Consider the following 22754-nt stretch of genomic DNA (forward strand, 5'->3'; position numbering starts at 1 on the left):
GTCCAGTCATGTGCAGATTCCTGACTGATGAATGGAACTGCAGCCCGTAGGGCAGCTAATTCTGCACCAGTTGAAGAGGTAAGATAGGTAGTCCTCACCTTCATTAAAATAGACCTGGCCGGTATCACCACAGACCCAGCAGAACTTGTTGAAGTCACTGAGCCATCTGTGTAGACATGTATGCGGTGTTTATTGTTAAAATGCAGATGATGCAGTGTCATTTGTTTGAGAGCAGGCAGTGATAAACCAGACTTCTTAGTAATTCCCGGAATAGAGAAGTGTACCCTAGGATCATGGAGACTCCATATGCGTGGCCATGGTCTTGAAGCATGGGTGAACTGCGAAGGAAGATAGGCACGATGAGCTTGAATTACTTTTGCAAATGCAGTGTGTGGTCTGAGTACGGGAAGAGCTGCAAGATGATGACTCGGAACTCGTATGAGGTGCCGAATGTGCGTTCTCATGATTTCAACAGTAATGCATGTGCTAACAGGATGCTCCCCAGCGACAAGAATGGTGGCTGCCGTTGAGGCACATTTAGGTAGTCCAAGGAATATTCGTAGAGCTTGCGTTTAAGCACTTTGAAGTGTCTGAAGGTTTTTCTCTCGAATATTGTTTAAAATGGGAAAGCTATACCGCATGTATCCCAGGAACAGCGAACGGCACAGTTGAAGCATCGAGTGCACTGATGCGCCCCAGGATTTTCCTCCGAAGAAGGAGAGAACATGAACAATCGCTGTCAGTTTCTTTCGCATGTTGTAGAGATGGGGACTCTACGAGAGGATCCTATCGATAATAATGCCCAGGAAGCGTTGGCTTCTCTCATAGTGAACGGCGTTGCCATTAATATACAGGGTGTCCCAGCTAACTTGGACCAAGATTTATAAAAAAACTAAGCGTTCTTCAGAACTGAAATCGCGTGGATGTTATTGAGGTTTATCTAAAGTTAAAGTCCCATTTTTTCCCTCCTCCTATTTGAATAATTAGTCGAGATAAATAAATTGACTTTTTAAAAATAGCTTGAAACGTTCAGGCGTCAATAGGAAGGTTGTGGGGCTCCGCAAATATCGTCCAAGCCAGGCACTTCCATCGAGATAGACCTAGCGTGGCCATTTTTATTCGGGAAAAACGAAAGCCCGCGGATTTTAAAACATACCACGTGACAGCGCGCTCTGTTCGCCCGGATGCGCCGCGATTACAGCGCTCTCATCCGCGCTTCGTTAGAAACATCACCCGCTTCGGGCCTTTCGTGCTGCCCAAGACAGGGCTTCGCGATGTGCTTGGTTCCAAGATAAGAGCCAGTGGGTACGGGCGGCGGAAAGAAAGCGCGGCTCCTGTTTTTCAGCGTAATTCACACGACGTTATCAGGCTTGTTATATGCGTCTTTGCTTGTTAGGATCTTGCTCCCAAATTCAAACTCATGAGATTGTCATCGTTCTTCCGCAAGCATTCTGCTAACGTGAGTGTGCAGTTATTGCCCTCAGAAACGGGAGCCGCGCTTTCTTTCAACTCCCGCCCGAACCCTCTGGCGCTTATATTGGAACCAACCACATCGCGAAGCCCTGTCTTGGGCAGCACGAAAGGGCCGAAGCGGGTGATGTTTCTTACAAATCACTGATGAGAGCGCTGTAATCGCGGCGCATCCGGGCGCACGGAGAACTCTGTCACGTGGTATTTTTTAAACTCCGCGGGCTTTCGTTTTTACTGAATAAAAACGGGCACGCTAAGTCTATCTCGTTGGAAGTGCCTGGGTTGGTCGCTATTTGTGGAGCTCCACAACCTTCCTATTGACGCCGGAACGTTTCAAGCTATATTTAAAAAGTTAATTTATTTATCTCGACTAATTATTCAAATAGGAGAATCGAAAAAATGGTACTGTAACTTTAGATAAACATCAACAACATCCACGCGATTTCAGTTCTGAAGTACGCTTAGCTTTTTTATAAACCTTGGTCCAAGTTAGCTGGGACACCCTGTATATGGGGTAACTTGTCAATTTTTTTCGTGTGAACTCCACGAGGGAATATTTCTCGGTCGAAATATTTAGGCCCTGCTGACGAAAGTATAACGTCACTATCGTTGCCGCCTTTTGTAGTCTCGCACGAACTTGGGGACGGGTCACACTTGATGCCCAATTACAGATATCATAGGCATATATTGAGATCTGAACAGATTGCGGCTATGAATCAACCAGGCCGATGAGATCAAGGTTGAAAAGAGTTGGGCTCAGTACTCCACCCTGCGGGACTCCGCGCGAATTTAGATGCAAAGATGTTTGCCCGTCTTCAGTCTGGAAAAAAACACGACCTTTCTGCCAAATAGTTGCATATCGTTGAACATGCGGCCTCCAACCTCAGCAGCTTCTAATGCGTCCAAAATGGCCTGATGTGTTCCGTTGTCGTAGGCGCCCCTGATGTCCAAGAACAGTGCCACGGTCAACCTTATCAAATTTTTTGGGTGCTGGACGGATGTTACAAGGTCAACCACATTGTCGATGAAAGAGCGGCCACGTCGAAACCCAGACATTAATCCAGGGTAGATTTAGTATCGCTCCAGGTACCATTCCACGCGTGTTCCCAACATTCTTTCCATGACTTTCCCGACACTACTGGAGAGCGCAATCGGGCGGTATGCTGAAATGTCGAGTGTTGATTTTCCCGGTATAAGGAGTAGAACAAGACGACTGGTCTTCCATGCATTAGGAACTATGCCGTCGCACCATTACTTGTATGTATCCAGAAGAACCCGTCGAGCCTCTTGGCCAAGGTTGGCGAGTGCGGAGTATGTCACACCATCGGGCCCCGGCGATGATGACCTTCTACAACAATCAGCGCAGTCTCAAGTTCCTCCATGGAGAACAGGGGATCCATTCGTGAATCCCGCGAGGGTGGAACATCACTGCAGTGCAGCGTTGTGGGTAGGTTCGGTTGGCCTGTTATCCTTGCGGAAAATTCTTCGGCTACCGCGACCTCGCTGCCTCTTGGATGTTTGCATCCTGGCCAGTGATCATGGAGCCTCGTTCTACTGTTGGCCCAAAGGAAGACTTCGGCTGGGGCTTTGTTAACCTGCCAAGCACCACAGGTAATCGGTCCAATATTGCAAAAATGGTTTTACTTTGGCCCTACGTAGGATCGATATTTGCCAATACGTTTTCAATATTGGGTTCATTATCTGTAAATTGGTAAATTGGTTTTTGAGGAAAGGAAATGGCGCAGTATCTGTCTCGCATATCTCGGCGGACACCTGCACCACGCCGTAAGGGAAGGGAGGAAGGTAGGAGTGAAAGAAGGAAGAGAGAAAGAGGTGCCGTCGTGGAGGTCTCCGGAATAATTTCGACCACCTGGGGATCTTTAACGTGCACTGACATCGCACAACCCACAGGCGCCTCTTGCGTTTCGCCTCCATCGAAACGCGGCCGCCGCGGTCGGGTTCGAACCCGGGTACTCCGGCTCGGTAGACGAGCGCCTTACCACTGAGCCACCGCGGCGGGGCTGTGCTGTTTGGGCATTGGTAAAAAAAGTCGAGCCTTCTCCTCCTTTTGGCGCAAAGTAGTACTCTGGCTGTAGCCATGTTATACATAAGTTCCTGCGTCATATTGGATATGATTGCCAGCGAGAGCAATTGGGTTGTGGCAGGTATATATGTCACTTGTGAGCAGCTTCGGAGACCGACAGTTTTTAGGTCTTTTTAAAGCGATAGCTGCATCATGGAGGTTTAGCGGCGTTTACAGCATAAGCTTACGACTGAAGCCATAGCACTATGACGTCATAAATCACGAAGCGCATAGTGGTTCCCTGTGGCACATGGTGTGAAAGTAAGACCTACCTCAGATTGACTGAATAAACACGTTTGGCCTCTTCGACGTGGAATTAGTTATGATATTGTTGCAGTTAATGTCGTGTTAGGAGAACACGAATAGATTTTTTCGCAAGGTATTCCGTCTAAGAGCTGTCCGTATGGCAGTTTTTTGGTCTAGTTCATAGTGTATAGGTAGCGTAACACAGTTATGGAGGCAGGCATTTATTCATATTCATTTCCTCAATATAAAGCAATAGCACAAAATGTAAAAAATAGAAGATTCACTTCTTCAGCCGCCGCGGTGGCTCAGTGGTTATGGTGCTCGGCTGCTGGCCCGAAAAACACGGGTTGGATCCTGGCCGCGGCGGACGAATTTTAATGGAGGCGAAATTCTAGAGGCTCGTGTACTGTGCGATGTCAGTGCACGTTAAAGAACCCCAGGTGGTCGAAATTTCCGGAGCCCTTCACTACGGCGTCCCTCATAGCCTGAGTCGCTTTGGGACGTTAAACCCCATAAACCAAACCACAAACGGATTCACTCCCTTAATAGAACATACGACAAGCCTGCGTAGTACACTGCATGCGTCTAATTTATTTTCTTATTCATATGCTTTGTATAGGGTTTTAGATATTGTTGAATATTCTGCCACCGTTTGAAGCATGGCGTACTTGCGCAGTACGGACTATATGAAAGGGATGGACAGTGACATAACAGAGAGATGCAAACGCTCTAGTGCAAGTAGAAATAGGAATTAGCTTATGCTTTACAAGCTATATATATCGCAGCAGCTAGCTTATATTCATGCGCTCTAACCTTTGGGCGAGATCACGAAGGGTTTCGACTTACAGCGTGACAAGTGCGCTTCGCTGTAACCACAGAGGTTGAAAGCGAAAAATGGCTGGAGTAATTCACGAGAACGCCACAGTGTACGGGAATGGACGTCCTTTATTAAGGCGAAAGCCTTTAATGTCTCATCGTTGTAAGCAGCAGTTGTTGACAGAAATGTCACGCTTTTCAGTTGGTCGAAACGGTCGTGACGTCACAGTGCGCCAATTTCAAACGGGGCCAATTGTACTTTGGCTAGTAACCATGCAACCAATTGAAGGGATCATATAGTGATGCTCCAAGTGGGACTGAGCTTAGTTAATTGCTTAATTACCCAATTAGTCTAATTAACTTTTCTAGTCAGGCCATATAAGTAAATAAAATCGAGTAGGAAATTGGTCGAGCTCGGGAATCGAACCCCGGTCTTCGGCGTGCGAAACGAGCATGCTATCCACTCCGCCATGCCAGCTCGACGGTTTGGAATGAACAAAGGCGCGTCTAGTGAATACGGTGTCTTCGCTCACTGCCATCTTCCTCCCTTCCCTTCCGGCGAGGTTTAGGTGTCCACCGAGATATGAGAGACAGACACATTTCCTTTCCTCAAAAACCAATTTACCGACGAGCGAGGCGTAGAACCGAATGGGCGATGGCGTTCTATGGACTCCCTGGCAGCGTTGCAAGACGCTGTCGCGTTCCACACTCAGAGGCGAAGCTTAACATCTTAACCACACATCAGTGACCGCACTTTAGGTCAAAAAAAGTGCCCTCCCCCCCCCCTGAATTTTGACGGGTGTCCACCAAGATATGCGAGACAGTTACTGCGTAATTTCCTTTCCTCAAATACAATTTTCATTTTCTTCATTACGGGCCATCTTTGTCTTTCTTCTTTCACTGTGCGGTTCAGGTGTCCACCGAGATGACAGAGTGCGCCATTTCCTTTCCTAAAAAAGCGTTGCATTCAAACGGCAAGGCATCGCGCCGAACGGGTGGTGGTGTTCCGTGGACTCCCTGGCAGCGCTACAACACGCTGTCGCGTTCCACTCCTAAAGGCGAAGCTTAAGCGTCATTAATTAGCATTTAATTAGTATTCAGGCATTAACCAGTAATTAACCATTAATTAGTGATTTGTCATCATTTAGTAATTAGTACTCAATTATATGTGACGCCACCAGTGCCACAGAAGCAGTCAAAGTGGTGCGGAAAACGCTTTCGCCTCTACGCACTTTAGACAGTCAAAGTGCCCCTGAATTTTTTGTAGTTCCGAAGCCTGACCCAACCTAAAACGAGCATTGAAATGGTCCCTTCGGAAGTCTTAACACGGAAGAAGTGTGTTTCTTGGTGCTGGCAACGAGGCATGGGCATTTTGGGAGGCGTTGGAAACGATTCGAACTGCTGTTAAAAGAAACAGCTCCTTGACAGTGCGGAGTCACTTAAAGAAGCAATGATTGCTGTTTCCTTGTCGTCCTGAACGTAATTATTGAATCATTATAATACCGAGTGAGCATGAAATAGACACGTAAACTATAGAGGTCTACGCTCATAAGACCCCGTGACAAACCCTTCTTCCTAACCTCTTCATCTCTGACGGGCTTCCCAATTGTCTGCGCTGCTTTTCTCGTTTTTTTACAGCGCTTGCATGATGTCCATGTACGCTTCCCAAGTAAAAGAAAGTGGCGCATATGAGGTCTTCTAGTCGCCTCCGGGGTTTCAAGGCTGTATCGCTACGGAGCAATTTATTATTGTCAATGAAGTTCCCAGTCGGAAAACACGACAGAAAATTTTCTGTCGCGACAAGAAAATTTTCTGTAATGTTTTTGCTTATGAACTCGTTGTAACAACAAAATTTTGTGTGGTTACTACTGAAAATACCACTGAACAATAGAAAAATCTGTCGATACGATCAAGCAATAAAACATTTTGCCGTATTTTTTGACACGATTCAGTCGTGTTGTTCGACTTGTAAGTGAGGAAGAGAAAGCGTTGAAGAGTCAGTAGGATTACAGACGGGCAGTGCCTGTCGCCTTAAAACATCACCATCATCATCATAATAGAAACGTGCAGTTTCTGTCGCTAAATTTTCACTAGGCAAGTTTCAAGAGGTCTCCCAGTAGAAAAACACAACACGACTTCAGTATTATTTTTGACGAAACTCTTGTAACAACAGTAATTTTTGAAGTAATAACGGAATTTTTTGTAGTTACTGCCAAAAAATACTACAGAAAAAGCTACGGTACTACAAAAATATACTACAAAACAACCGAAAAATCTGTCTTTACGACAAAACTACAAAGCATTCTGCGCATTTTCGAGACGGTTCCGTCACTTTTCGACTTGGCTGCTTCATTTCTTTTATGTCCAAGCCCCATTTTGGCAGTGGTTAATTGTTCAGGACGCCCAAGAACTCCGGCTGAGTGCTTTGCACAAAGAGCTAGGACGTCCTGCTGACATCCTGAACATCCGCAGGACGTCCAAGAGAGTTTCAATGCCCATTGGGTAGAGATTTAGACCCTGCGCAGCGGTAACAGTGGCTTGCGCCGTTTGGTGGCGCCACCTCGTTTCGGAGGACGGAACCACACGTCCGAGCAGTGGCACCTCTTCTGGTCCCGGTAGGGCCAGAAGGCGAGGCAGACGCCCGTCTCGTGGCCCCAGGTGAGGCAGAGATTGCGGCAGAAGAGTTCGTTGCAGCCTCCAGGCTCTCTGGCCGCGAACACCACGCTCACCAACGCTGCAACCAAAGGCGCCGCCATTATCAGGGCTCGCAGGATGAACGGCGCGACAGTAGAGTCCGGGAGCTTGAGACGTTCCATATAGGTCATCACTGTGGCAGCGGATACAGAAGTCACCCAAGCATTTGGAACTTCTGCCCTAGTGGGGTCTCTTTAAGCATTCTTCAGTTTTCCGGTTTAACGGTGAGAACCGCCTCCGTACTACCTGAAAGATGTAATGGAATCATTATTGCGAGAAGCGCATTAAGGTAGCGTGTGTCAATCACATGCTGCAGTGGGCTAAGAGAATACAAAAAGGACATTACGCACGTACCCACGGGAGCTTTCGGAACACGTAAGCTAGAGTACAGCTTAATTTCCTGGAAGCCAAACATTCAACAACGAACTCAAGGGCGTGTTCTGCGTTTTCTTGCGCGACCTGCAGCGCAGTGAATCCCTGAATTACAGGCAGTGCATCTAGGTTGCGAGGAAAATAATCTTCTTCGTGGCTCAAGTGTTCCGAAAACCTTTTGTTTTGTGCCTGCAATGAGAACTGCACAAGATACAAGTACTACCGAGTAAGCGAAGCCTCTCAATCTGATGACTCGGTTGTTCTTGAGCGTGACGTTCAAATCAATCTCAACCAACAAGCACAAATTAGAGCTTTTAGGAACATTATGAATTAGAGAGCTATAAAGAAGTGGTTATAGGACACTGAGGACCAACTGAAGGGGCTTCTATTGACTGGTTACAGCGTTATATATTTCTATGAGGCTGCTTTCAACAGAAACGAAAATTTTATGAAATAGAGAAAGCCCTCCTAAAAACCAGATGTCGCCATCACCAGACGAATTTAGCTAGAAAACAGTGGCGACGTTAACAAAATTTTTCCAACGCGTATCCCTTAGTCAAAACTAAACTGCTATTCTCATTCAAAAGGTGCTCGCTGAGCTCTTTTTGCTCTAGATGTGGCTAATTTGAATGTAATAGAGGGAAAAAAAGGTCTATTTTGAAATGCAATTTTGTCAGGTTTGGTTTAGTGCCGAAACACTGACATAGCCAGAACGATTCATAAAATCTATTTTCGATAGCATTTAAATTTGAACCTAGTTCCTCTGCGTCTCTTTAACTAGTTGTGAGTTAAATAAAATCGCCGCTGGTTAGTGTTGAAAAGCTGTCAAGGAACCTGGTGGGAGTGGATCACATGGCAGCATTCGTGTGATTGTTTAAACTTCACGAAAATGCTGTTTTCCTAATTTTAGGCGCTCATTTACATATACCATTTTTCGTCTCCATGAATTGTTCAGTATTCTAGAATAACGGTTATAGGCATACAATCGACAACTTTGTAGTAAACATGGCAGAAAAGCACTCTAACGTTTTCGTGGCATGGGGACGTTCATTTCGTGAAGGATCATTCTGTACACGTACGCCACAAGTTTTTCTATACGGTGAGTGATCATGTGAAATCGAGTAGACCAATTTAAGTAGACCCAGCTAGGAGTGGCCATTCTCGTAAGATTGAAGGCAGTGGCCACCACTCAGCTATTGCAATGGCTGCTTCTACACAGATAATATGAGTAATGGCCCGAAATGTTTGTAAACTATCCGCCTCTTTAAAAAAGTTTGCAAACATTTCAGGCCACTACTCATATTAACCGTGTAGAAGCAGCAACAGCAATAGCTGCGTAGTGGCCATTACCTTCAATCTTATGACAGCGGCCATCAACATAGATTTAAAGAGGGGTTACGGTCAGTAAGCACTCTGAAAACATTTGCAGGTTTTGGAGTACTCTGGTTTTGTGGGTATTTCGTAAAGTAGATGACAAGGAAAACTTACTTGGTGGTACTGTCATAATTTGCCATATCTAGCTCAACAGAGCTGAGATGAACACGAGACTTCGTTTTCAGTCACCGTGTACGAAACGAATCGGAAGATTTACAAAACCATAAAAATTTTTTAGATGGAGTTATCTTGATATAAAAAGTCAAACCCTGAAGGCCAGTGCATGTTCCTGTGCTTCTTCGTTTGATTAAAGAGCAATATATACATTTTTTCTTCTTGAAATGCTAGGAAACCCAGAAGTACCAGCTGCAAACCGCCACGGCGGTTTCACGAAGTGTCTTTCACGATTCTACCATCTGGCAGTGAAGCATTGTGCACGATCACAAAGCAGACCCGACCAAGAGGAGCACGGAAACAATAAGGCTGTAGTTCTCGCCGTATTGAGAAAAGTTACGACGCGGCGAGCAGATTTCAATATAACAAACGCGTAATTTTAGCGTTTGAGCCGACGCTGCTTCAAAGAAATTTTCGCCGCGACGTAGTATCTTCCACTTGTTGCTCATATTTCGATCGTCATCCGCGAATCTCACGAATGCGCTGAAAACAGTTAAAATGGACGTGTGTTGCAATGACCTGATTTAGGGCACGCTCTTTCTCCGGCCCACAGAACCTGTGAACACTGAGAACTGGGATGAGCTATCGTAAAATTTGTTTAGATTTCAGACCATGTTTTTTTCAGGTAGCGTCTTTGCCAAAAGTAACCCGGCACATGTGGTTTGTTTCTTAGCCGCGTAGCGAAGCACTCATGGCAGCCCTTAAAGGGACAGGGAGGAGAGCTCTATAAATATTTTTTAAAGAAAAATCCGATAGTTCGGCATTTCACGGCTTTGTTGCCACTTGGCCGGCAGCGAAAGATGCATTTATTTCTAAGAAATTTGGATTAGAAGTTGAAAAAGTTTTTCCCTCCGCTCTGATTCAAACTTCGGATTCCCTTATGACGACACAGGACTAAGTGACGTGAAACATGACGTGCACATGACGTAACGCAGACTCTGTGATTTCTGCCGGCCAGCAGAGTGGCCTAGCAGCAGCCGACAAGAAAGCTACCGCCGGCCGCACGTTGAAGGCATCTATCGGCTATTGCGGCCGTCGCTACCGTCGCTTTGCACCGACGTTTGCAGCGGCGTTTTTCCAGCGTTACGATGGATCCCATTCTCGAAGTCGTCAACGAAGTTCTCGCAAATAGACACCTTTAGCATACCTTGTACCTTGTTACCGTTAGCGGAGTACCGGGAGCCCGCCTGCTGCCGGTGAGCAGGCGGTGATTGGTCCCGATGCTGCAGGCGCCCGCGTAGCTGCCGGGTACGTGGCGCCGTCTGGCGACGTCAAGGAGATTTGCGCATGCATTGGCTGCGCCTCAGTGATTCGTGACTTCTCGTGACTTAGTGTTGCTAGAACCATTGGTTCTAGCAACACTATTTTCTCCTATGACGTCATCACGCTTGTACTTGCGAGTTTGGCCTGTGGCGGCGATACCTGTATTTTGGTTCTTGCTCTTTTCTACGTTACAAGAGCTTTGTTGAAAGTATGAGTGGCGTTTTTGTAATCAGGAGCTGGTATTCTGTCGATACAAGTCAACTTCAATTTCTCCTCAATGTCCCTTTAAGCCCTGATTCTGTGTAAAGAAAGGTGAGACCATGTCCTTACATTATGGCACCGTTCGGTCTTTAGGGGTGCCTTGAAGGCTCCGTTATGAGGTTGAGAAGCAAAAACCTGTTGCTAGGTTACTGTTGGCAAAGGGGGTGCATTCATCATAATGGGGAGGGCAGTGGTGAGGTATAGAGGCTTGTGCCAGTTCCCGACGGCATCTTAAAAAAATGGCCTCGCCGAATGTTAAATACTCATATTTGCATTATTTCTTTGTTTATTGTCTTCGGCAAACAACAATCTGTGCTCTGTTAAGTAGCGATCTGAGCTTTTTTTATTTGTGTCTCGGGCAATCGCGCAGCCTGCTGAGCTGGTGTTAAAAAACAACAGAAAATTTTCTATTGTCACAACAAAATTTTCGTGTCGTATTTTAGGACCTACATCAGAAAATCTTGCTTTAACAGCAGGATTTTCCGTAGTATTGAGCAGCCTCCGGTCCGAACGCCATACCCAGTTCTGTCGCAACAAGGGACAACTTCGCAATACTACAGAAATTCTATCGTAACGACAGGATGACAGAAATTTTTGTTGTATTTTGGGATCGGCTCTGTCGTATTTCAGCGACGCTTCTAGTGGCTCATTCATGGAGTGAGCGTCGGAATTCGCGCATGCGTTGTCGTAACTCACCACGTGACCATCATGGCTCATGTAGCTGTGACGTCACAGTCACGTGACCAGTTCCGTCACGTCAAGCTAGGGACTAGTAACGTAGTGAGACCGGTCAGGCTATGCCACCGTCAGTGAGGAGACCTCTGAGGGCGCAGTGCGGAGATATTGGAGACTATTCATTTAATCGCAAAACGAAAAATAGTAAATTGTAAAAGTCCGAAACATTTGCGCTAATAACGCTCATTAATAAGAAAGCGTAATCACAGAAGAATTTCTGGCCCTCTTTCTCAGTTTAAGGTAAGTAATCGCCGCGCTGATCTGAGCTCTTTTGGTATTCGCGCCGACCAATGCTTGAAGTACCTCCCTGAAAATGACTACGTTGGCATTGCTGATATGATGCAGAATTGACCGCTCCACACCGTCGCTATAACAAAAAAAATATTTTGACGTCACACTGACTCTTAACGTCTGCAGCAGATGTTCCGATAAAAAATGTTTGCGTTCAAACTTTCTCATTATTTGAGTAGTTAAGACGTTTGTGCGTTTGATTTCTGCGATGTAGTGAAGGGTCTCTGCCAACTTCTGTGCGGCATAGTTTCTAAATATTAAGGCGGAAGCCTTTAATGCCTCATCGTTGTAAGCAGGAGCTGTCGACAGAAATGTCACGCTTTTCAATTGGTCGAAACGGTCGTGACGTCACTATGCGCGAATTTCAAACGGGGCCAATTATACTTAGGCTACTAACCATGCAACCAATTAAAGGGATCGCATAGTGATGCTCCAAGTAACTTGGACTGAGTTTAGTTAATTGCTTACTGAACCAATTAGTCTCATCAACCTTTCTAGTCAGACCAGATAAATAAAACCGAGTAGGAAATCTGCCTAGCTTGGGAATCGTACCCAGGTATCCGGAGTGCGAGTCGAGCACGCTACCACTCCGCCATGCCAGCTCGATGGTTTGGAATGAACAAAGGTGCGTCTAGTGAATACGGTGTCTTCGTTCACTCCCATCTTCCTCCCTTCCCGTTACTGCGAGGTTTAAGCTTCCACCGAGATATGAGACACAGATACATTTCCTTTCCTCAAAAACCAATTTACCGACGAGCAAGGCGTATTTGTCCGCGTTTCAGATTGGTCCAAATTGTCGTGACGTCAGCGCGCGCGAATTTTGACGGGTGTCCACCGAAATATGTGAGGCGGTTACTGCGCAATTTCCTTTCCTCAAATACAATTTTCGACTAGTGTCAACACCACACTAGTGTGTCTACTGAGATATGTGAGACAGTTACTGCGTAATTTCCTTTCCTCAAATACAATTTTCATTTTCTTCATTACGGCCAATCTTTCTTCTTTCACTCACACTACCTCCCTTCCTGTACGGTGCGGCTCAGGTGTCCACCGAGATGACAGAGAATTACAGCCCCATTTCCTTTCCTCAAAAAGCGTTGCGTTCAAAGGGCAACGCATCGCGCCGATGGGGTGGTGGCGTTCCTTGGACTCCGTAGCAGCGCTACAACACGCTGTCGCATTCCACTCCTAAAGGCGAAGCTTAAGCGTCATTAATTGGCAGTTAATTAATGCACCAACAAAATGAGCAGTGAACAATCGCGTAGCAGAATCCAGCACTCAGGCTTTCGCCTTTCACAACTTTAGCCGCTAAAGTTCCTCGTAATTTTTTACCTAGCGGAAAGAGTGGCGCCACCTTCTATGCGAGTTCCTTAAAGAGCATTTCATCCACCTCGGGAATGCCGGGAAGACGAGGTTTCGTGCTTGGCTTGGCTAGTGTTGGACCCTGTAGAAGAAAAGCGAAGACCAGCCAAGACTAGCCAGAATTTTGACAACAAACAAGATGGCGGCTTGCAGCAGCGTTGCATCTGATCGCGTTCCTTCGTTGTGTTGCTTCGCTTGTAACTATAACGAAGTAATATTTTGTTTTAAACAGTGTGACAGTGTATAGTATGGTATGGCATAGTATAGTATAGTATAGTATAGTATAGTATAGTATAGTATAGTATAGTATAGTATAGTATAGTATAGTATAGTATAGTATAGTATAGTATAGTATACTCTCTCCCCCTCCCCCTCTCCCCCTCTCTTTCCCCTCTCCCCCTTCTTTCATTGGCACATGTAGCGTTGATAGGTGATAGTCAATACAAGCACATCCACAATCACTTTTCTCCCGGAGAACATGCACCATACATTAGTTTTCAGAGCGGCGCCAAAACCAATGACAGAAGGAAACTGATAGCCGCTGCACCACAGAACATCACGCACTTCGTCATTCACTGCGGGACTAATGACCTGAAACACAGCAGTGCGGAACAGACTATTGAGGCCATGAATACACTGGTACACGAGGTCCATGCCAACAGACCAAACACGAAACTGCACGTGACAACCGTGCTTCCTAGGGTAGTCAACTTGCACCACAGACACATGCCACAATTCCGCCAACTCGCAGCTCACGCACAGGACTCGTTTAAGCTCAACAATTTTTTGCTGGACATGAAACATTACCAAAAAGACGTTGAAATCATCCACCACGCTCAGATCCATCATGACCCCGAGGCACTCCTGGCCAGAGATGGACTTCACCCTAATTTTTTTGGCGTCCAAGTAATGGCAGACAACATAAAGTACCGGCTGAGAAACACATTTAGGCGGACGCTACAGCCCACTCATGCTCCCTCTCCCACTCTGGCCAACACTCAACAACAGACCACCCACAAAAGAGACAACACCCCTGAACGAACACAGCCTGCCCCCGCTAGGACCCAGGACACCTCCACACAGTTCACTCCAGAGACTCGCGACGCTGGCACACAGACGGTAACCGTGGATCCCACACCAGCGGAACAGCACGTAGGAATCACACCGAAAGTAGCCACTAAACAACAAAGCGACCACTTCACACAGACACCTAAGCGATTAGTGACGCACACTAGCACCCAGATTGTCACCGACGCGGACCTCGACACCGATACCACCCCCAAACAGAAGTCCCCTCAACACACAACACCCGTCAAGAGGTCCACTCGGCACAAGCGCAGATGACTCACATCTGGCAGCACCAATCGCCCCGAACCCAAAAGACGAATTTTCCTGGTCGCCAGAAAACTAGCCACTAAACAAACTAACTACCGATTCCACCTACACACTTACAAATCCTACTCGCAGCACAGGACAATACCCAAAGGACTTCGAGTTAATGTTAGGTGCTCCCTCGGTGTGCTCAGGCCTGAACTCCTCGCTCGATGGGAAAAGGTTTCAAATGACACATCCCTTTCATTCATAGCTATTTTAAAAGAACATTGTCAAGAGCAGTTAAATTCCCTCGATGATCAACTTAGTAAGATAGAACTAAATTCGGGCGAAAGCCAGGCACTAGCAGATTTTGTAGCCAGAAAGGAACGCAAGCTGCACGATAAACAACAGCATAAACAAATTAGAGATAAATTTCCGCTAGATACGAATACATCTGGACAGTTTAACAACCGCCCTCCAATTTCGATACAGACAAAAGATACGCATTTTCCGCCGCAGAACACTGACAGCAACATTGTCGATATTTCCAAATCCCTAAGTGATAGCGACAAACGGATTCTGAAGCATGGCCTTACATTTTGTCCAACTAACAATAATTTTAACGAGTATGAACTTCACAGAGACCTCACAGAATTTGCGCGCAGATTGCGAATTAAGGAATTCTTTGCCGAAAAAGCAAACACCCCAATTACTAACCTAGCTCTTTCCTGTAACACGTGGTCAACACGTGCTCACCCTACTGCAGTAACCAGCCTTAATCCCATCCCTCTCAAAGCCGAAAGCACGTGGACGCCGGAAGCGCAGCAGAGTCCAGAATTAGACTTGTACATTAAATCTGTCTCGAAAGAAATTATAGACCAAACAAAGTAAGCTCGAAAACGTAGAAACGTTACCCCAACGGAACAGGCTACTCTGAACCACTTAGCTTCTAGAACCGATATAGTCATTAAACCTGCAGACAAAGGAGGTAGCATAGTTATCCTGCCAGCCGAAAAATACAAAAAAGAAGCTTTTAGGCAACTTAACAACCCTTGTCATTATAAGAAATTAGATTCAGATCCCACTTCAGAGTTCTGCAAATTGATTCTGAACAAACTGGCAAACTTACTATCAAGAGAACTAATCACGCAGTCCGATTACCACTTCTTAAATCCGCTAAACAAACAGGCAGGACGCTTTTACCTACTTCCCAAAATCCATAAGGTATCCGCAGAAGACTTGTTTACCGCAGATATCCCCGGCAGACCTATCGTTTCAAACAATAACACGCCCACAGAGAACTTATCAATTTTCCTGAACAACTATCTTGCAGGTATTCCCACCCACCTCCCTTCCTTTGTCGAGGATACACCGCACTTTCTCCGCATAATAGAGTCTCTGAATGACGCTTCCATTATCCCAGCAGATAGCATACTTGTCACACTTGACGTCGCCGCTTTGTACACAAATATTCCCATTAATGAAGGTATCGACGCACTCTTAAAAATTCTAACTCAAAGTCCTCACCCGCACGAAACTGAAGTGTACCTCACGCTACTTGAATTGGTACTAACACTCAACTACTTTGAATTCAATTCTTCTTACTACCTTCAAGTATTTGGAACAAGCATGGGCACTCCCTTCGCACCCACCTACGCGAACATTTTTATGGGGCTACTAGAATCTAAACTTCTAAATTCATTTCTAAAAAAAACACTCATATACCTGCGGTACATAGACGATATTTTCATGATATGGGAGCATGGGGCTGAGACCCTGAAGGCATTCGTCACACATTTCAATTCATTCCACTCCAGCATTAAATTCACCTTCAACTCCTCGAAAACGCAAGTCAATTTCCTTGACACCACTGTCCATTTAGAAAATAGCAAGCTCAAAACCACACTTTACAGGAAGCCTACTGACCGACAACAATACTTAGATTTCACTAGCCATCATCCAAGACACTGCAAACAAGGTATATTCGTAGGACAGGCAACGAGACTAAGAAGAATATGTAGCGACGACGATGACTACCTGAAACACCTCCACTCGCTAAAAAACACACTAATCACCAGAAACCATCCACAGACAACCCTTAATAATGCGTTCCAACGAGCAACCACTTTGAAACGAGATGTAGTTCTTAAAAAACGAACAAAAGCTAACAGTCAACGACCTCCTGCACTTATAACGAAATACTCAAACGCGCTTCCGAACATAAACAATATCCTGCGGAAATACCACCCCATTTTAACTGGTAACGACCGTCTCAAGAAAATATTTCCCGACGCACCAAGGGTAACATACAGACGCAACACAAACCTGAGGGACATCCTGGTGCATGCTAGGCTCGGTAAGAAACCACCACCGACCGTAACTTCATGCTCTCGACCTAGATGCAAGACATGCAAACATTTACAAAGGGACACTACGGATAAAAGTACGGCAAGCGATTTCAGTTTGGATATAAAGACCAGTTTTGACTGCACATCGTCCAATATTATCTACATGCTCCAGTGCTCCTACTGCCAGAAACAATATATCGGAGAAACCGGACAAACAATGAGTGCCAGATTAAACGGGCACCGGGCTGACACAACACGGAATGAACAGAAAGCAGTGTCGACCCATTTTAATCAACGCCATCACAAATTCGACGAACTCAAATTGTTCATTCTTCAGTCAGGCTTCAAATCGACTAGGGACAGAAAATACAGAGAAGCATTCCTAATCCACAAATTTAAAACACTGCAACCAACAGGGATCAACATGTCCAGAGGAAACCTGGAATCTCTCAGGTACATTCCAGGGTCAGCATAATTTTAAATTAACAAATGTCTTGCACGTGGTCAGACTATTTCCTAGAACCTCACATAAGTATACTGTCCCTCCTTGCACCCTTCCCACGTCATATCTTCCACCCCATTTCCGGCCTTGTCACACCCTCCCTTTGTTCACCTTTTTTTTTTCTCCTAATCCCCTGCTACCAGTTCTCGGAAACCATGACACTCCTGTTACCCCCTCCGCCCCCACTTTTTGGCTTTCTCTGAACACGAGCCATTTCCCCCCCCCCCCCCCCCCCTGCTTTGTCCTTCCTTGGAAATTCCCCCTTCCTTTCTCCTTCCAGTGCCAGCCTTTTTTTTTTTTCCTTGTTCTCATTTCCCTGTACCACGCTGACTAATCCTTTTATCTGAGTTTTGCAGGTTCACCCAGCGCCTCATCCCCTTCCCCCGTCGCAGCCCCTTCAAAGCCTTTTGTTCATTATACACCCTCCGGATATAAGTTGTTCCACTATTGCAGCCTAACGAACCATGATTCACCTCCCTCCCCTTCCTGACACGCATCCCCTCCCACACCACTTTCCTTCCCCACCCCCGGGGCCTTCCTCCTCGGAGCGAAGGCCCTATTTAATCCCTGCCGATGATGAACGCTTTGCCCAGACGTAGACAAGTCCCCTTGTCGAAACGTTGGCTCTAGCAACCTGAGGTTTTCCCCTCCCTTGTTCATTTTGTGATCGCCAAGGACCATCTACCGCACCCTCTCTCTACCATGGACTATAGTATAGTATAGTATAGTATAGTATAGTATAGTATAGTATAGTATAGTATAGTATAGTATAGTACAGTATAGTATAGTAGAGTATATTATAGTGCAGTATAGTATAGTATAGTATAGTATAGTATAGTGTAGTATAGTATAGTATAGTATAGTATAGTATAGTATAGTATAGTATAGTATAGTATAGTATAGTATAGTATAGTACAGTATAGTACAGTATAGTACAGTATAGTATAGTATAGTATAGTATAGTATAGTATAGTATAGTATAGTATACAGTATGTAAATAAACGCGTGAGTACTTTTTATGCACCACACCTATTGTGCCTTCAAAGTCGCTGCTGTCGAGATTACGCACTCAGCTGTCTGAGTGCGTTCCCTGAACGCTCTCCAACCGGAGCGCAGTCTTCTGCGAGTGACACTCCACTTGCGACGTTTAGGTTTTACAAAGTGCACTTCAAGTGAGTGACACTCTCCGCAATTGCACTGAACTTTCGCGCTTGACAGGGGTACACACAGCGTTTTAGCCGAAGTGTCTGCCACATATGGAAAGCCTTTACATCATCCCCCTTCCAGCCGTCAGTTGCTCACAGACCGTACGTTGTTTTAGAATCAATCCGCCAGTACACTCTGCTCGTCTGCTTCAAAAAACGAATATGTAAGCCGCTTAATTCAACTGCCGCAATCATTTTGTGCTCACCGGAAAAAAAAAAAATTAAGTTCGTTCTGCTGCTTCCAAACATATGCGTCATTTTTCCTTGCACGACTGGAAACACGCTCTCCGACCTGTCGCCGTAATTCCTCGAGTGCTCCGGTATGTATAAAGCCCGGTTCAAGTGGTGTTTCTCTGAACATCCAGCACATATAAGAGACCGCGAGCAGAGAGGCTTTGCTTAAAATGCCGTCTTTCTTTTTCTAGAGCATAAAATGAAATCATGCTCACGCCAGAAAGGTAGAATGGCTCGGAGATAGCTGTGAACTGTATAGGCCCCAAGATTTCCCCAACTACTGTAGTTTTGAAAAGGTAATACCTGTATAGTGAATTCAGAAATCCAAGAAATTAGCGGGCGTTTTATTCACACTTGCTTTCGAAATATATTCAGAGTGCCTCTAAATCCTTGCCCACGCGCGGAGTGCCGTAGAAATTTATTTTTTTAAACGCTCCCGTATCAAACCGTTTTGCGGACATTTGCGTAAACTTTACCAGGAATATCAGGAAATGAAAGCGAGAAAGGAAAAGTGTGACGTATGTTAGCTGAATGGCCAAAGGATAGGCTCTACATGAAAAGCTATTTTTTAATTCAATCAATCAGCGAAGAGTACGAATGTAAAGGAAGGTGAGAAGAACGAGCGATATCTGAGAAAAAAAAAAAAGGATGAGTAGTCGACTTAAAGTAGGATTCAGCGCTCTACGCAGTCCCCTCTCGAAGCAGGTTTATGTAGCAGCAAGCGCAAGACCCGTTCTATCTTCTCAAGACGGTGAGTTGATCAACACCTCATGTCGCATATAACGGATATTTCAGCGAACACTTTAAAAAATTTTCACAAATACGGCTTTTGGGGTAAAGATATAGCTTTTATGGCGTAGAATTACCAGTGTTGGCGGACACCGGAAAAGTGATGAATCGTCTTTTAGAAAGCTGGTCAACTAGTTACTGTTAACTAACTTATTAAGTATCACAGGCAACTGGTTGCAATTAGAGACCTGTAGCCGGTCGTTAGTAATAGCCTTTACAGTTTTTAGAATTTAAAAAACGCGATTACCCTCGCCGTTGTGGTTCGACAAAATTTGGCGGCATCGTGCGAAAATACACGCGCTTAGGAAAGCTTGCAAGCAATGCACTCCCCCCCCCCCCCCCCCCCCGAGTGCACGTAAGTAATCGCGGTTTCGAAATTCTAAAAACTGATAAGCTATTATTAAAGACCGGCTACAAATCTCTAATTGCAACCAGTTGCCTATCTGCGATAGTTAAAAAGTTAGTTATCAGAAGTTAGTTAACCAGTTTACTATTTAAGACAGTTCACCGGCTTTCCGTTGTCTGGCAATACTGGTAATTCTATGCCGCAAAAGCGATATTTTTACCCCAAAAAGCCTATTTTACAAATTTTTGAAAGTCTTTCCGGTAACACCTGCTATGAATGTGGAAAGAATGCTTAATTAAATTGAAACAACATTCACCTAAATCTAAACTGAAAAAAAAGCAGTCAGGCAACCGGTTCTTACACAGAAATATAAATCGGGCGATTCCGTGCAATTCATAGCGCACAAAGCTTGACTAAAAAGGGCCTTAATATTGATAAACAATTACACTTACTGTGTATTACGCGGTGGTGGTCTCTGCTTGCACTCCGAAGCGATCAATTTGAAATTTTGTAATGACAGGTCAGTCATGCGATAACATTAAGTGATCACCTTATCACCAACGAGATGTGATTTCTCTGCAGATGTCCGCATCCTTCGCACACCTCAACGATTCAAATATTCCGCTGTAGCTAAGCTTTAGAAGCCATGCAGCCTTTAGCGGTGACTAAAAGCGCTTATGACAACTCTTCGTTGGCTTTCCCAAGCTGCGCATTGATGAAACAGTGTCATTTCAATAAAACGCTTGCGCAGTTAACGTACTTTGTGTCTTAGAAGATGTTTCTGTGATTACCGTGATGATACGATGCGCAGGGAAGGCCTGTTTTTATAGCTGAAATGCGGCAAAGCCAACCTAGCGAGTTATCAAGACCATTTCAGGGGTTCAGTATTCAGTCGTGATGCCTATTAAAGATTTCATTAACTGGGCTCCTCTATGATGTTGAAGGCCTTCAATTTCGCAATATAACGATGTGCCCTGCCCTGAACTTAAAGATTAAAAAGTGGGATCAGGTAATCCCACTTATTTAATCTTTTTTTTATTGCACTCTTACGCGGAAATAATTCCCGCCCTGCCGCACACTTCACCTGCACAGGAATCTGCGACGGCTTTTAAAAAGTAATATCGGTATTGAACAATTTTACACACTCTATATTGCTGACTGAAGTTTAGAAGTGTTAGATGTGTAAACGAGGAACAAGACGAACAATGCATCGAAGCAATCAGCATTACCGGGAACGACTGTCGCCCACTTGTGAGAAGTCGAAAAGCATGCATCAATAAACAAGATTAGAAATCGCACTTGGCTGACATCACTCTGAAATGAGACTGTGCTCAAAATTTTGCCAGCTTCAGATCAATGGCCATAAAGCGTAGCGTGAAGGAAAGGACGCTATCTCCACATTCAACAGAGGCAAAGTTTGTTAGTGCCAGTCTTCGACGAAGCCCCCCCCCCCCCCCCCCCCCCACAAATTAAGAAAGCAGTATAACTTTGTTGTAATGAATTCAAAGCCATTTCGATGTAAAGAGCGCTGAATTGGTTTGGATCAAAGAAATCAGTGTTGCCTACATTCCGAGAAAAAGCTGGTAACTCGCAATGTGTAAATTTCTCTATAGCCGGCCACATCTTCAGCTAGCGTGTGCGACGGCCTCTTTTTCTATGCTCCTGCGCTTTACGACGAAGCAGACTTGCGGAAAGCGAAACATCAAGCACGCGCTTAGTGAGCCTGTGCTTAGATTTAATATTTTTGCAAGTTTGCTCCTTCTCAAGCTCCAGGAATACGGAAAACACGGCCGTCACGAACGCCCACCAAAGACTTGGCCGGCTGTACATGTCGCTTGAAATGGTTAAGCCTCTTCAAGGCGACAATTCCAAGTACCCCAGCAGCACGGCTAATCGACCCAATTAATATTGGAGATGCATTGGCAAATGCCGGCCCTACATATAACCGGAGCGCAACCCATCAATTTCCAATATTGGGCCGATATTCCAAATGTATTGGCAAATGGTGTCCCTACAGATGACCAGAGTGAAACCAGCCATACCCAATATTTTTGTTTTCTAGCCATTTTTTTATTTCAAACGAAAATCCATTTACAAGGGTCATAGAGTCATGGGGTAACACGTATCCTACATATCTCGAACCTCTAATCCGATTAGAGGTTCGAGATATGGGTCATAGCCAAGCCTCTGGCGTGGCTATGACCCATAGCCAAGCCAGAGGCTAGTTTCGGGTCCATCCCAACATTGTACATTTTAAATCCGGCACGTGAAGACGAGACATTGCGTTCATAAAGTAAAAGTCGCATTCTCAACAATTTAGAGATAAACAAAAGCAAGCGTACACAATACACACATCCTCACAAAATGAAAAACAATACACCATAACTTCACGTATTCATCAGGAACGTTTTCAAAGATTGCACAATGTTTCTTTTCAGTTTAATATCGTCAGGTATACCATTCCAAATCAAAACTCCACTGAATTCTATTAGTCTTTGTCCGTTACTATTGCGACACACTGGTAAGTTGAAATTTTTGGCACTAGCCGCCCTAGTTTCCCTTTTAGGTCTTATAAATATGCTATGTGGAAGTGGGTCATTAATTTGTAAGATTTGGTGAATTGTCTGCGCTACCTTTAAAGTGAATAGGGAGTGAAAAGGCAGAATACGGGCTGACTTAAAGAGCGGTTTACTAGAGTCAGATAATTTTGAAGAAGTAATAATTTTTACCGCTCTCTTCTCTAATCGGATTAGAGGTTCGAGATATGTAGGATACGTGTTACCCCATGACTCTATGCAATACATTAGTTGGCTCTGTATTTATTTTATTTTATTTATTTATTTCAATACCCTAAAGGCCCAATGCGGGCATCACA

The 22754-nt window shown here is 45.0% G+C and overlaps 1 protein-coding gene across 1 annotated transcript; it reads right to left on the minus strand.

Moving 5' to 3' along the window:
* Window positions 1–7125: 7125 nt before the first annotated feature.
* LOC149348921 (uncharacterized) lies at window positions 7126–7437 on the minus strand. The gene has a single exon (XM_089585946.1). The coding sequence runs from the start codon at window positions 7429–7431 to the stop codon at window positions 7126–7128; it is 306 nt and encodes a 101-aa protein (XP_089442072.1). The 5' UTR covers window positions 7432–7437.
* Between the last annotated feature and the right edge of the window lie 15317 nt (window positions 7438–22754).

Source organism: Amblyomma mixtum, chromosome 4 (assembly GCF_055824585.1).
Source record: "Amblyomma mixtum isolate Tamu chromosome 4, ASM5582458v1, whole genome shotgun sequence".
Lineage (NCBI taxonomy): Eukaryota > Metazoa > Arthropoda > Arachnida > Ixodida > Ixodidae > Amblyomma > Amblyomma mixtum.